The following is a 14,194-nucleotide window of genomic DNA, read 5'->3' as shown; positions in this document are numbered from 1 at the left end:
GTCCAGTGATTAACCCCCCCGCTTTGGCGATGTTCGTGCCGTTGTCTGTTGCGACTGCGACCAAACCATCCTTACAGAGGTCCCATGCAGCCACTGCCCCTCTCAAACCCGCGGATACAGTATGTTCTCTCCGGTGTGATCGTCAGGGAAATACCATGTTTACAGGCAACGGCTTTCTAGTTCAAACTCATTGTGCGCAGTTAGGCTAATATACGTCTCGGTCGTCCTGCTTGACCAAAGGTCCGTAGGAGTTAAAAAGAATTTCACTGCAGTGATTTCAAGTTGAACGTCGCTACGTCACTTACTGAGACTTACAAACACATCTGTAATAATGTGTTGTTTTGTTCTGCTCACACTGTTGTGCTTTGTTTGGTCTTTTTACTGCTCTTGGCTTTTACCGCCATGCATTTATCATACTTTTTTGTGTTGCTTCAGGTGCTGATATAAATGTGTCGTGTCGCCACCTGATGTAGCGACTTTAGTTTTGCCAATTTTGCGCAGTAGCTCTTTCTGCTTAGTGTCCGATATCCTGAAACCAAAATATCGCCAAATAACAGAGCTTGCATTTTTTCTGGGCACAAGTTCAGCGTCGGTCTCTTCTGTATCCATTTTCTTCCGTCTCCACACTGCGCTGCGGAAAGTCACGTGACCACCAGCATGCGCGCTACACGAGTCTGACTGGTTTTTTTTTTTTTTTGACATAAGAAATGGCCATGCAGCTCGAACGCATTTGTTTATTTAATATAATCGCAACATTTTCTGTAATGTAATCGCATAGGCTGACATCGCGATTGCGATTGCGATATCATAAATCGTGCAGCACTAATCCAGATTGTGCAACAGCTTTTTTCCACAAGCCATCCGTATTTTCAACAAAAAGGGACTGAACTGATAAACACACACACACACACACATACACACAAACATTATCACACAGCTTAACTCAACTACCTCAAAACATTAAGACTGGACTGACTAATCAACACAAGCGCAGACACACTGACCTACACCACCAAACTATCGTACACACAAATTTGTAAATGCTTCACTGTTTATCTCTTTTGCACAATGATCATTACTTTTTGCACTAATTCCTCAATTCTTGCTGCTGTTTTAAGGAATGTTTGTTTACCCACTACCTTAACACCATATTTTATGTTCTGATATGTCGTTGTTGTCGCACTGTCACTTTGTTGTTGCTCGTTTGCATATTTGCACGTGTACTTTATGTTGTCTGTGAACCCTGCAGATAGTCTTCCTTAGTTAGTTAGTTTTTGTTAATTTATGTTGTAATTTATGTCAGGTCTCTCTGTCTTGTCTCTGCTAGCCAGTTAACTATGTTAAATTTACTAAATTTATGTTGCATGTAGCACCTTGGTCCTGGAGGAACGTTGTTTCGTTTCACTGTGTACTAACTGTATATGGTTGTAATGACAATAAAGCCAACTTGAACTTGAATTTAAAGATGATAAAGTGGTTAACTGTGTTATTTTCGGCAAAGTTCATTAATGAAACATTCTGAAATAAAGTAATAACTTAGACGTGCATCATGTTCTTGGTTTGAGTCAGTAAAACTTAACTCCTGTTGTAATTAACTCAGATTGCGCAAAAGTGAGTGCTGTGCTCCTGGAGGGCTGTGATTGGTTGAATGGTGAGGTCACATGTGATTGGCTAAAAAGTACAAGTGACCCACGTTGGTGCCAGCAAAGTCTCAAAAATTCACACACACAAATCCAGGAATATTTACACACACGAAAGACAATTTTCACATTCAAAGTCCATGATGCACTTGTGAATTTATTATTTGTGCAGTATTTATGCCCTAGGTCTTATGTAGGATCAGACCAAATGGGCCAGGCTTTGCTCCCCACATGCGTCCCATGACCCTGTCTCTGGTTCACCGGTTCTCCTTCCTTTTGGTAGGTCCTGACAATTTCATACTGGGAACTTCCCACAAGAGCTGTAGGTTTGGAGACGCTCTGACCCAGTCATCTGGAGCAGTGGTTCTCATCCCTGGAGGACTAGTTCCCATCGTAGTTTAGTGATTTCCTGCTCCCTGCTCCCCTTAGCCCATGTCACAGTCACCCAGATCTTTACACTCACCCAGTTTTCCTGTTTCCTGAACACTTGAGCTTCGAGCGCTGACTGTTCACCTGCTGTGTAATAAATTCCTCACAATCACTCACTCAGTAATGTTTTTTCCCTGAGCTGTACAATTAACTGTAGAGTTTGTCATCTCACCAGAGGCTGCTATAAAATAAAATGTCATTGGAAAGGGATGCATAAAAAAAACATATTATTATATTTACTATAATAAATACAGTTACCTGATGTGAATATTAATATACAGTATAAAATGTGGACTTTGACAGAATATGTGGTACTGGTAATACTTAATAGAATATATTAATGAAAAACATACAGCAATATGCTAAATTAAACCGTTTATGCAGACAGACAGAAGGACAAATCATGACAGACACACTCTGCCTCATTTCTGCTTTATTTTATTTAGAAAATAATATCATATCTTGGAGCTCAACATTCAATCCGGATCGGTGTGTCTGATTATAGTGTGATTTTATACACTGTAATAAAGAACACAGATCTATATGGCATGAGAATGAAACGCTGACAGGTAGAGACTCAGCTTCACACTGAACCCAGCTGTGATGAAACACAGGGGCGGGGCGATACGATACATGAATGATACTGATCTCTCTGATAACATCACACTGTACCATAAACCAGTGATCATATTGCACTGATATATCATCTCAGCCCTGATCTCACTGTGTTTTTAGCATAATGCTAATGTAGCATAATGCTAACTATCGCCAACACATTGGTACATTCACACAGCCCCCCTCAAAAGGATAAAAGATGCAGTGATGTCATTCTTTAATACAACAATGATAAAATGATCGCTAACTTTTACCCAAAGATTACAGAATGGTGTGTGTGTGTGTGTGTGTTGTAATAAAATTAATTCTATTTTTTACATTTTAATTACTTTTTAAAAATTGTTAAACTTTAAAAGCTGGACCTTTATTGATGCAGGCTTTAACTGCAAAATCCATATATATATATTTGATTTTGTATGATTTTACGAAATCCTATATCATCACCTCCTACAGTTTTGTCCCAATGGATAAATCAGCCTGTAGTTATCTTTCTCTCACACTTTCTGTTTTTGTAGCGAATCAGTGGCAGCAACATGGGTCAAGATTGCACACTAAAAACTTCATAATTTAAAGGACTGCTGAAGATCACGAGAAATAACAATGACAATACAAAAACTTCAGCATCATCAGCGCCGACCTCTATCAGTTTCAGCTTCACTTCAGGAGTTTGTGACAGAGCTTTAATACAGAAGTCCATGACTGCCGGGGAAACTGCAGCAACACTAACAGACTTCAAACCTCCTGGTTCTGGACTTTAAAATTCTCTAAAACTGCAACAAACAAATTTAGCTCATTCACAGCAGCTGATGTTTTTGCCGAGCTGTAGTTTAACTTCACTGATCATATGACAGAAACAAGAAATGTGATTGGCTTTTTAAAATCTACTGTTTTGCTTTAAAATAAGCTCCTAGAAGTTCAAATCTTATAAAAGAACGATATGTACCAGTTTTTCAAATGAGAAGTTTTGTTATCGCCAGTCTTATGTGTCTGAGGAGAAGAACAATGTCAGAAAGCCTAAAAATAGCTTTTATCGTGTTTTGCAGTCAAGCCCTTCTGTCTAGAGAGGGCCGATGATGAAGGTTATGTGGCCTACATAGACCATAGATGTGAGGTTGTGATCCATAATGAGCTCACTATTCACTTCAATTTTTTTTGTATAGTGTTTTTTACAACGGTCACTGTCGCAAAGCAGCTTTACAGAATTGAAGATTTAAATAAATAAATTACAGCATGTACGGAAAAAAGTCCCTGATGAGAAAGCCGAGGGAGTTTTTCTGTCAATACAAAATCATGAAAGTCATTTGTGCGTTTAGTTTGTAATAACACTGATTATAGAATGTTCTTCTGATTGGACATGTCTGAACTGAACATTAGGGATAAATTTAAGCCTTAGAAGGTTTCTGTAAAATGGCTTTGTGGCAAAGTCCATTGTTAAAAGTGCTTTATTACGTACACTGTATTTAATTGCATGGCCAAAAAAGTGAGAAAATTGATTTAAAACACAGCTGCCAGACATCTCACTAAAACAAAAAGAAGAAACGATGTGTGAGTTCCTAAACACCTCAACTGATGCTCTGTCGTTATCTGAGTATCTACTTTGAAAAACCCCTTCTCTGGACCTGCTGAAGGTGAACACTAAAGAGAAGATGATGTGGCAGAGCCTCAGCGTTGGACATTAGGACTGTTTAGAGCCAGAGAGTTGTTTCGGCTAACCTACGCGAGGGCATTAACTGTCACTGTGTCTACATGATCACAGAAAATATAAACATACAGCTAAACTAATGTTTCAAGCAGTTAAACACACACACACACAGAGAGAGAGCGAGAGAGAGCGAAGATTTAAAATAAAATAAACACAATCGTAGTCATGAAGAACTTAATGAAGAACAGCAGATAGCTAGTACTACAAAACTGAAGATGACATCGTAGTAGTGATGTCATTTCCTGTGTCCTGATGACATCAATAATAAAAGCGGAAGTGGGTGACAACCTGGCACCACATATGAGAATCGAGTCCATCTATTACCATGGAAGAAAGAACGAACTTTGACATCAGTGTTTATCATAGTAAAAATAAACCTTTTTTTCTAATTTGTTTTTAGTTTTCTATTTCTTAACACGCTATGTGATTTTGTGATGGAAATATTAAACAAATGTGTACAGTGATCACACACAGTGGAATACTACATGACAATTTAGCCCACCATCCATCACGTCCTCTTTCCTTTACCCAAACCCTAATCCCTCTATCATTCCTGCATTCATCCCTTCTTTAGCCTATTACAGCTCACTTCACTGATCCCTTCATCCATCTATACCCTTATCCAGCTGAGAGAGAGAAAATAATAATCTCTCTAGCCCCTACACTAGAGGATCATGCACACTAAGTAGTGCACTAATACAAAGCACACTAGAGAGGAGAGATGTTCATTCTGACCTGCAGGGTTCCAGAGTGTAAAAGCTCAGAACTGGACACACAACTGTACGTTGTTACACTGTAACAGGTTTAGAACTTGGCCTAGTTACATTGTAGCAGCTCAGTCTTTAGAATGCTTTGAAGTTGTGCTGGAGTTTCACAGCTGGAACATTCCAGATTAGCTGAGACTCTTAGGGTGTTCTCATATTAGGCTTGATTGATGAGCCGCCAGTAAACACAACGAGAAGAGGAGAAGAAGGAAGTCAACCTTCATGCTATGCTTAATATTACTGATATTTCTGTAAAAATGTGTGCCTTCCTACTGTATGAGCTCTGGCCGTGTAGGTCAGAGGACGAGACCGGAGCGCACAAAACACACAGAGATTTCGGAGGAGACAAACCATGTTAGGACTATCTGTCTCGTCTCTGCTAGCCAGCTAACGAGGCCTCTTGGTTAGCTAGTTTAGCTTCTCTGTTAATTTATGTTGTAAGTTTATGTTGCATGAAGCACCTTGGTCCTGGAGGAACGTTGTTTCGTTTCACTGTGTACTAACTGTATGTGGTTTTAATGACAATAAAGCCAACTTGAACTTGAACTTAAACCACTGATGATGTCGCATGTAAACAGCGATCTACTTCCATGTTCAGGTACGATTGGCTTTCTTATCTGTACCATGCTCCAGCTACACTGATCAAAATAAACTGGTGTTTGGGGTCGAGTGTTCTCAGGCACAATCCCGGGTCACTAATGTGAAAACACCTTCACTGTACTGTTAAACTGCTTTGTAATGGGTTGTACCGTTCTGTACACCTCGTGTAAATGGGGAATATTTAGCAATTTCTTTGAATCTTGAATCTGTATGATTCTGATTCTGACGTCTTACTGCCCTGTCCTTGTTCCAGACTGCGTCCCCCAATGTCGGCATTTCTGTGGATCAGAAGCACAGACAGCTAGCAGGGACCCTAATTATCTGTGCGTTACCACATTCACACAAGTAAAAAAAAAACGAACAGCAAACAAATCACATGACAGGACACGACTTAGCCGCCAGACTGGTGAGGATAAAGAGAGAAAACACAATCTCTCCATCAATCCATCTGTCCATCCATCCATCCATCCATCGGGTGTGTGCTGTTCAGGTGTTTTAAAGTGTCTTGGGTCATGAAGCCACAGTGACTGGGCTGTGTTACAATCCTAAATTCACTGTTTCACTTATTTACCAAAATTATTCTCTATCACATGATGATTCTGTATGAACATTAGACTGTTGGTGAGGTGTTGGAACAAAAGGGCCTGAGTACAGCAGACATTCAAATACAAACAGTAATCACATGTACACTCACTGTCCAGTTTATTAGGAATACCTGTAAAAACGACATATCTGTGGATATAAAGTGTGGTCAGGCTTTTTTTCATCCTGATGTTTGAGGTGAACACTAACTGCAGTTCTTGAGCTGATCTGAGGGATTTTATGCTAATGTGCTGCTGCCACACGATCAGCTGCTTACAGAAATGTGTAAATAACCAGGTGTAGAGGTGTTCCTAATAAAGTCGACAATGAGTGTCAGTCCTGAAAAGCCTGAAATTGTTCTCTCAAGAAATCTAAAAAGTCTTGTGTTTAAGACAGAGCCTCAAAGTTTCCTTTTTTTGTGACAGAACCATGTAATGACATTTGAGTGGGAAAAATTAGACCTGTAGTGGCGGGGGCGGAGCCTGGACGGTAAAGTAGGGGGCGGAGCCTAAAGCACCTGACCTCGGAGAAGAATTATAACACAACTCTAGTCACTGTGACTTGCCAATCAGACAAAAGAGGAAAAGCCTGCCATTGGTGGTCGAGGTGTGGTGGGTGGGGCCAAGCTGCTGGGTGGGCGTGGTGTAGCTGTAGGTGCCAAGCTGCTCGGTGGGCGATACAGAGTGGAGTGGGCGGAGCTTTGCTGTGACGGAGTGGGAGTCCGACTGCCCTTGGGTCTGAAGAGGCTCTGAGGCTCAGCGTGGGCAGGGCTAGGGGGTGTGGCTGGAGTGGAGGCGGGACCAGTGGCAGGAGTGGGGTCAGTAGGTTCTGATTGGCTGTATGCAAAGGGCGGAGCTCTGGAGATTCCTTTCTGCTGCCGGCGCCACGAGTTGTAGTAAATGGGGTCACTGATGTAGTGATTTACAAACGAGTGCGTCTGATTCTGAAGAGTCGCGTCGACCTCACACTCACTGTCACTGCCCTGGGGGGGGAGAGGGGGGGTGAAGGGGGGGGGGGGTAGGGGAAAGCAAGATAGAGAGACAGAATGAGCAGGATAGTGTACTGATTGTTTATCAATGCCCTTTAAACAGAAACTGTGTGTATGTGTGTGTGTTTATGTGTGTGTGTGTGTGTGTGTCTGTGTGTATGTGTGTGTGTGTGTGTGTGTCTGTGTGTATGTGTGTGTATGTGTGTATGTGTGTGTGTGTGTGCGTGTGTGTATGTGTGTGTGTGTATGTGTGTGTGTGTGTGGGTGTGTGTGTGTATGTGTGTGTGCGTGTGTGTATCTGTGTGTGTGGGTGTGTGTGTGTGTGTGTATGTGTGTGTGTGTGTATGTGTGTATATGTGTCTTATGTGTGTGTGTGTGTGTAGGTGTGTGTGTGTGTAGGTGTGTGTGTGTGTGTGTGTGTATGTGTGTGTATGTGTGAGTGTGTGTGTGTGGGTGTGTGTGTGTTATGTGTATGTGTGTGTGTGTTATGTGTGTGTGTGTGTGTGTGTGTGTGTGTGTATGTGTGTGTGTGTGTGTGTGTGTATGTGTGTGTGTGTGTGTGTATGTGTGGTGTTTGTGTGTGTGTGTGTGTGTGTGTATGTGTGTGTGTGTGTGTGTGTGTGTATGTGTGGTGTGTGTGTGTGTGTGTGTGTGTGTGTATGTGTGTGTGTGTGTGTGTGTGTTACCTGTGAATCAGACAGCTCTGATTTTTTCTCAGTTAAGCTGCTGCTCTCGGCTTTAATCAGGTCGCTGTATTTAGTGTTTATGTTTTCATCAGAGTAGTGCAGACTGCCAGGACTCGGCCTAGGAGGGGACCTGCACACACACACACACACACACACACACACACACACACACATGCACGCACAAACACAGTTTCTTGTTTAAAGGCCATTGATAAACAATACACACACATACGGAGTCAGTTGGTCCAAAAGCACCAAAACTTCTCGGCTGAAAGTAACACCACATGCAGAATGAGAGAAGGAAGCAGGATGTAATCCACTGAGTCTAAACACTGCACTGATCACATGTGGGTGTCATTACACATCAAAGGTAAACATTAATCCATTTAAATTAGTCTTTAAAGAAGTAACAATATGACATGACTATGTATTTAAATGTAACTACAGTGCAGGTAATAAAACACAGCACAATATTTTTATTTGGTTTCTGTAATGTAAATGTACAGTGGGGCAAAGAAAATGTATGCAGTCACCAATTGTGCAAGTTCTCCCATTTAAAAAGATGAGAGAGGTCTGTAATTTTCATCATAGGTATACCTCAACTATAAGAGACAAAATAAGAGAAAGAAAATCCAGAAAATCACATTGTAGGATTTTTTAAATAATTTATTTGCAAATTATGGTGGAAAATAGGTATTTGGTCACCTACAAACAAGCAAGAGTTCTGGCTCTCACAGGCTCCTCTGTTTTCCACTCGTTACCTGTATTAATGGCATCTGTTAATGTGTATAAGACACCTGTCAGTATAAAAGACACCTGTCCACAACCTCAAACAGTCACACTCCAAACTCCATGATACCATCAGTAACACACTGCGCCACCAGGGACTCAAATCCTGCAGTGCCAGACGTGTCCCCCTGCTCAAGCCAGTACATGTCCAGGATCATCTGAAGGTTGTTAGAGAGCATTTGGATAATTCAAATAGGATTGGGAGAATGTCATATGGTCAGATGAAACCAAAAAAGAACTTCGTGTTTAAAGGAGAAAGAATGCTGAGTTGCATCCAAAGAACACCATACCTACTGTGAAGCATGGGGGTGGAAACATCATGCTTTGGGGCTGTTTTTCTGCAAAAGGACCAGGACGACTGATCCGTGTAAAGGAAAGAATGAATGGGACCATGTATCGTGAGATTTTGAGTGAAAACCTCCTTCCATCAGCGAGGGCATTGAAGATGAAACGTGTCTGGGTCTTTCAGCATGACAATGATCCCAAACACACCGCCTGGGCAACGAAGGAGTGTCTTCGTAAGAAGCATTTCAAGGTCCTGGAGAGTCTCCAGATCTCAACCCCATAGAACATCTTTGGAGAAAGTTGAAAGTTGCCCAGCGACAGCCCCAAAACATCACTGCTCTAGAGGAGATCTGCATGGAGGAACGGGCCAGAATACCAGCAACAGTGTGTGAAAACCTTGTGAAGAACCCTTGACCTCTGTCATTGCCAACGAAGGGTTTATAACACAGTATTGAGATGAAATTTTGTTATTGACCAAATACTTCTTTTCCACCATAATTTGCAAATAAAAGGGGTTTTTTTGGATTTTTCTCATTATTTTGTCTCTTATAGTTGAGGTATACCTATGATGAACATTACAGGCCTCTCTCATCTTTTTAAATGAGAAAACTTGCACAATTGGTGGCCGACTAAATACTTTTTTGCCCCACTGTATTTCCTGCGATTCACTCACACTAATTTACACACTGAAGTCCTGAAGTCGATCTCATATTAACCTATCAGCACTGGACCTAATCAATATTTAACTCAAATTTGCATAATTGGTTTGACATACATGTAAAGCAGGTCTCATGTGAAACACACACTCTGGAGGTTCTCATGCGTGTCTTTGTGGCTTTAGAGATAAACAGTGAGGGGTGTTTGAGGAGACTTGCCTGGTGTAGATGCCGTTCTTTCTGTTGAAGGAGGTTTTGACGGACAGACGGCGGTTGTTCAGTTCCAGCGCAGGAAATCTGCTCTCGTCCAGACCCACCATTTCTCCATGAGTCAGAGTGGTACAGTTAGGGCTGTTACCTGGGAAAACACACACACACACACACATAGAAGAAGGAAACTTTAGTCACTTGAACAATATGTAAGTTACTAAGATAAATAAATAAGTTTAAGATAAGGACAGAAAGTAAAGACAAGTTACCTATCTCTTTCTTTCCGTATTTCTTGCTCTGTCCTCTGATGATAAGGATGAAGACCAGCAGGAGGATGAAGATCAAACCGACTAGTGCCATGACCACCAGGAACCACCACTCCTCATAGAATGGAGCCACTTTGTGAGCTGAAGTTGAAACAGATATATATATACAGTTTATATAAAGATAAGTACTGTGTGTAGTGGCCATAGTAGCAAAAAACCACATGCATTATGGTGAGTTAATGGATGTTTTATTCCTCCTCTATCACAGCAATAACGTATATTTATGTTGTGAACATATGTTGTGGCACATTGATGAAATTATAAACTCATGTTCTTACTTAAATTCAAGCCACTGTTCACTACTGCCCACCCCATTATTATTATTATTTTTTTATTATTATTATTATTATTATGGTAAAACTGGTGACCCTTTGATATTCCATGATGCGCCATGGCAACTTTAATTACAATGTTGTGGCTATTGGTTGTTACCTCATACTGTATAATGAAAAGTACAGATGGGCCCCCCTCACTCCCTCTGTTGAGCTACACAGTACTCCTTCTGAGTCTAATGAAAGTATTTTGTACTTGGTATTTTGTTGTTTTCCTGCTACCCAAAGCTTTGGAATAGCCTTCCAGACAGTGTTCGGTGCTCAGACACAGTTTCCCAGTTTAAAAGTAGACTCAAGACGCATCTCTTTAATTTATCCCATAACCTCATACTCCAGTACATCTATCCTGAATGGAAACTTCGCTTATTCCTTCTGGAGATTGTGCCAGCTTCAGTAGACAAAGGCCAACCCTGCGAGGATCCTGAGGCATCCAGAGAAGGACCAGCTCCAGCTGGATTCTGCTTTATGATGGTTGGAGCTACACATCCTGCTCCTGTGCTCCCAGTGATCCAGACCCCATCTGCCCTCTGCACCTACTGACTCCCTGTGCTGAACTGGACTTCATGTTAATTTAAATAACTTCTGTTATATTGAACTTTCACCTGCACAACACACATGATGTTATTTCTATCTGTTATCACCCAAATGAGGATGGGTTCCCTGATAATGTCTGGTTCCTCTCAAGGTTTCTTCCTATTACCATCTCAGGGAGTTTTTCCTTGCCACTGTCGCCGTCACCCTTGGCTTCTTCATCAGAGACATTTCATTTATCATTCATTCATCTCATTATTATCTAGACACATTTTTCTCAAAAATACACACTTCCATAATTTTTTTTTTTTTTTAAGTTCTTTCATTTTTGTGAAGCTGCTTTGAGACAATGAGCATTGTTAAAAGCGCTATATAAATAACATTGAATTAAATTGAATTGAATGGCTTGCTCATTAGTGATCAGTGTAAATCTATTGTATATCTGGATTAATGTAATGCTGTTTTGCTAAAAGTTCTATAAAATGTTGGAAAACAGCTGAACTGTTAGAGCACTGACACTGGAGACTCCTTTCAAACATGTTAAATAATCGCCTGCTTACAGAAGACCTTAAAATCAATGAGTACACAAATATTATAGTGCATCCACTACATCACCCTGTGAATAAGCTCCTATTATAAAAATAGTAACATACTTCAATATTATTCAAATTAGAATCACATACGTTTAAACCCAGCTGCACTTCTTTAATTGACTATCATAGAAAATTAATCAACACCTTCTGAATAATTAGAATCAAGAATTCAGCAGCAGCGTGAGGCATCAATAACCTGATACAGATGGAGAAGGTTGGCTTGGAGATCCGTATCCATAATCGTTCACTCCGATGATTCGGAAGTCATAGCTCACCCCCTGTCTCAGGATATCCATGTTGAACGTGTACGATGTCACTTCTTTAGGAATATCCTTAATCAAAATGTCCCACAGGCCTTCATCTGTAGCACAAACCCAAAAGAAACAGGGACTTTGATGAAAAACATGGTTCAATTATTCCTTCACCTTCTACATTTCATCATTCAGCATGTCAAATCTTGCACAGTTCACACCGCCTCTGGGACAAGCTCGTATTTTATAGAGTCTCATAAATGAGTGCACCTTAAAAAAGAGAGAGTTCACAGGTTTAAGCTGTAATACAGAGCTCGCAGGCAGAATTCTTACAGCACGGAAGTGAGATGACAAACACACTTTTAACTTTATCACTTCAAACTGAACAGCATCACAGAGAACTTCACACCAGACCTGAGAAGGTTTACGATAGGAGAGAGCCGAACTCATGCGACTGAGAATGAGAGACCTATATCAGAAATTTCTTTTAAACATAGTTAAGTTATATACAGAATAAAGCAGGTGGATACATTGTGAATACATTGGTTTGGCTGTGAATAAAATCTAGGAAGGTTATAAGCACTGTCTTACACTGTGGAACTCGAGTGGTGTTTTAAGTTCCTCATCACTCTCCCTGAGATTTTAATCAAATCTGCACTCAAGTCTATAACAGACGGTGTGATAGTGTTTGCCCATGTCTTCATGTATTATTTGTGCTTGAGGTAATGAGGAGAATTCTATCTGTCCATTAACATCTGTTGTAGGTCTACGGTTTGTGTAACTGTCCTCAAGTTTGTCTTCCTTTTATTTGTGTGATCTCACTGACAGATATCTTGATCTCAAACTGACTTCATTAGATCGCACCCGATTCTTAATTACGATCATTAACTAATTAGGGTTAGTGAAGTCAGAATAGACTGCTTCCAAACTTTAGTAGAAAAACAAATAAAATCACTGGATCGAGCTTTATGGTAAAGAATGATTTTTTTAATCAAGCTTTTTAAGTGTTTATACTGTGTAAGCAGCTGTAAAGCAGTAGAAACACTGGACTTGTGTAAGATTAGTTATTAGATTGGACTGGAGGTTACTGAATCAGGTGGAATGGGGAAAATGATTCCTGAATTATTCTGAAACAGAGCAGTATCCTGAAGGTTCTACCTGAGGGTCTGGCCTCTATGACGTATCGTGATATAGGAGCTCTTCCAGGATCTCCACTGGTCCAGTGTATAGTGAGGGCAGAGCCATATCGAGAGATGAAGGGTTCACCAGGGGGCCCCGGGGCACCTACACATGGGATTCAGGGTGATGGGGAGGGCAGGCATTAATTTCACACAACATACAGCTTTATGTTCACAGAATCGTCTGCGCCTTACACTGCGCTTACAATTAACATACAGTGGAACCTCGGATTGTGAGTAACGCGGTTTGCGAGTGTTCTGCAAGACAAGCAAAGATTTGTAATACTTTTCACTTGAAAAACGAAAAAGTCTTGGTTTACGAGTGCCGAGTGTCATGTATCGCTCATGCACTTCTTGTTTTGATGCCGAGCGTCACGTGATCACAACTCAGCCAACGGTTTTTCTCTCTCTTGTGCTGCGGAAATTGTGGGTAATTGTCAACCCCGCTGGGTCTTAGTGCTCGTCTCTTACTGGTATAATCAACATCTGTGCACGTGCGCTGTTTACTATAACACTGTGACCACGTGTGTGTAAAACATATTTTTACTTTGTGTCTGTATGCGTGTTTGTAAAACAAAAGCAAGTCTCATTAGAGAGGTTGAAGATCCATTTTCACTTTCTGTATCAGCTGCTCTTTGTGTCTGTGCGCGCGTCATTGGATGCCTCCTACTTTTACTTTCACAGGCACACACACAACACACACACAAACACTTATCGGTCTGGATTTATTTTTACTTTTTTTAAAGGTAAAGTGCAGGGTAATTTGTTTTATTTTTACTTTATATTTTGTGGTAATTATTTTTATATATAAATTTTTTTGGACTGTGGAACGAATAATTTAGTGTCCATTATTTGTTATGGGAAAATTCTATGTGGTTTAGGAGTGTTTTGAAATACAAGCCCACTTCCGGAACTAATTAATCTTGTAATCCAAGGTTCCACTGTATATTACTGCCAACAAGCGTCTATGTTTAGTCTACATTATTCTGCAATGAAAAAAACATACAGAGAGAAAGAGAGAGAGAGAGAAAGCGAGA

The 14,194-nt window shown here is 40.7% G+C and overlaps 1 protein-coding gene across 1 annotated transcript in view; it reads right to left on the bottom strand.

The window, feature by feature from the left end:
• Positions 1–2,496: 2,496 nt before the first annotated feature.
• sdk2b (sidekick cell adhesion molecule 2b) overlaps positions 2,497–14,194 on the bottom strand; it is a 167,014-nt gene continuing 155,316 nt past the window's right edge. The window contains exons 40-45 of the mRNA XM_053511021.1: positions 13,138–13,263; positions 11,925–12,089; positions 10,216–10,353; positions 9,956–10,094; positions 8,007–8,136; positions 2,497–7,314 (exon numbers count right to left, since the gene is read on the bottom strand). Of these exons, the coding sequence (XP_053366996.1) occupies positions 6,901–7,314; positions 8,007–8,136; positions 9,956–10,094; positions 10,216–10,353; positions 11,925–12,089; positions 13,138–13,263 (1,112 nt within the window). The 3' untranslated portion in view covers positions 2,497–6,900. The remainder of the gene's footprint in view (positions 7,315–8,006; positions 8,137–9,955; positions 10,095–10,215; positions 10,354–11,924; positions 12,090–13,137; positions 13,264–14,194) is intronic.

Source organism: Clarias gariepinus, chromosome 14, assembly GCF_024256425.1.
Source record: "Clarias gariepinus isolate MV-2021 ecotype Netherlands chromosome 14, CGAR_prim_01v2, whole genome shotgun sequence".
In the NCBI taxonomy this organism is placed as follows: Eukaryota; Metazoa; Chordata; class Actinopteri; order Siluriformes; family Clariidae; genus Clarias; species Clarias gariepinus.
The sequence above is the reverse complement of the archived record's forward strand: the minus strand, read 5'-3'. Positions and strand labels throughout refer to the sequence as shown.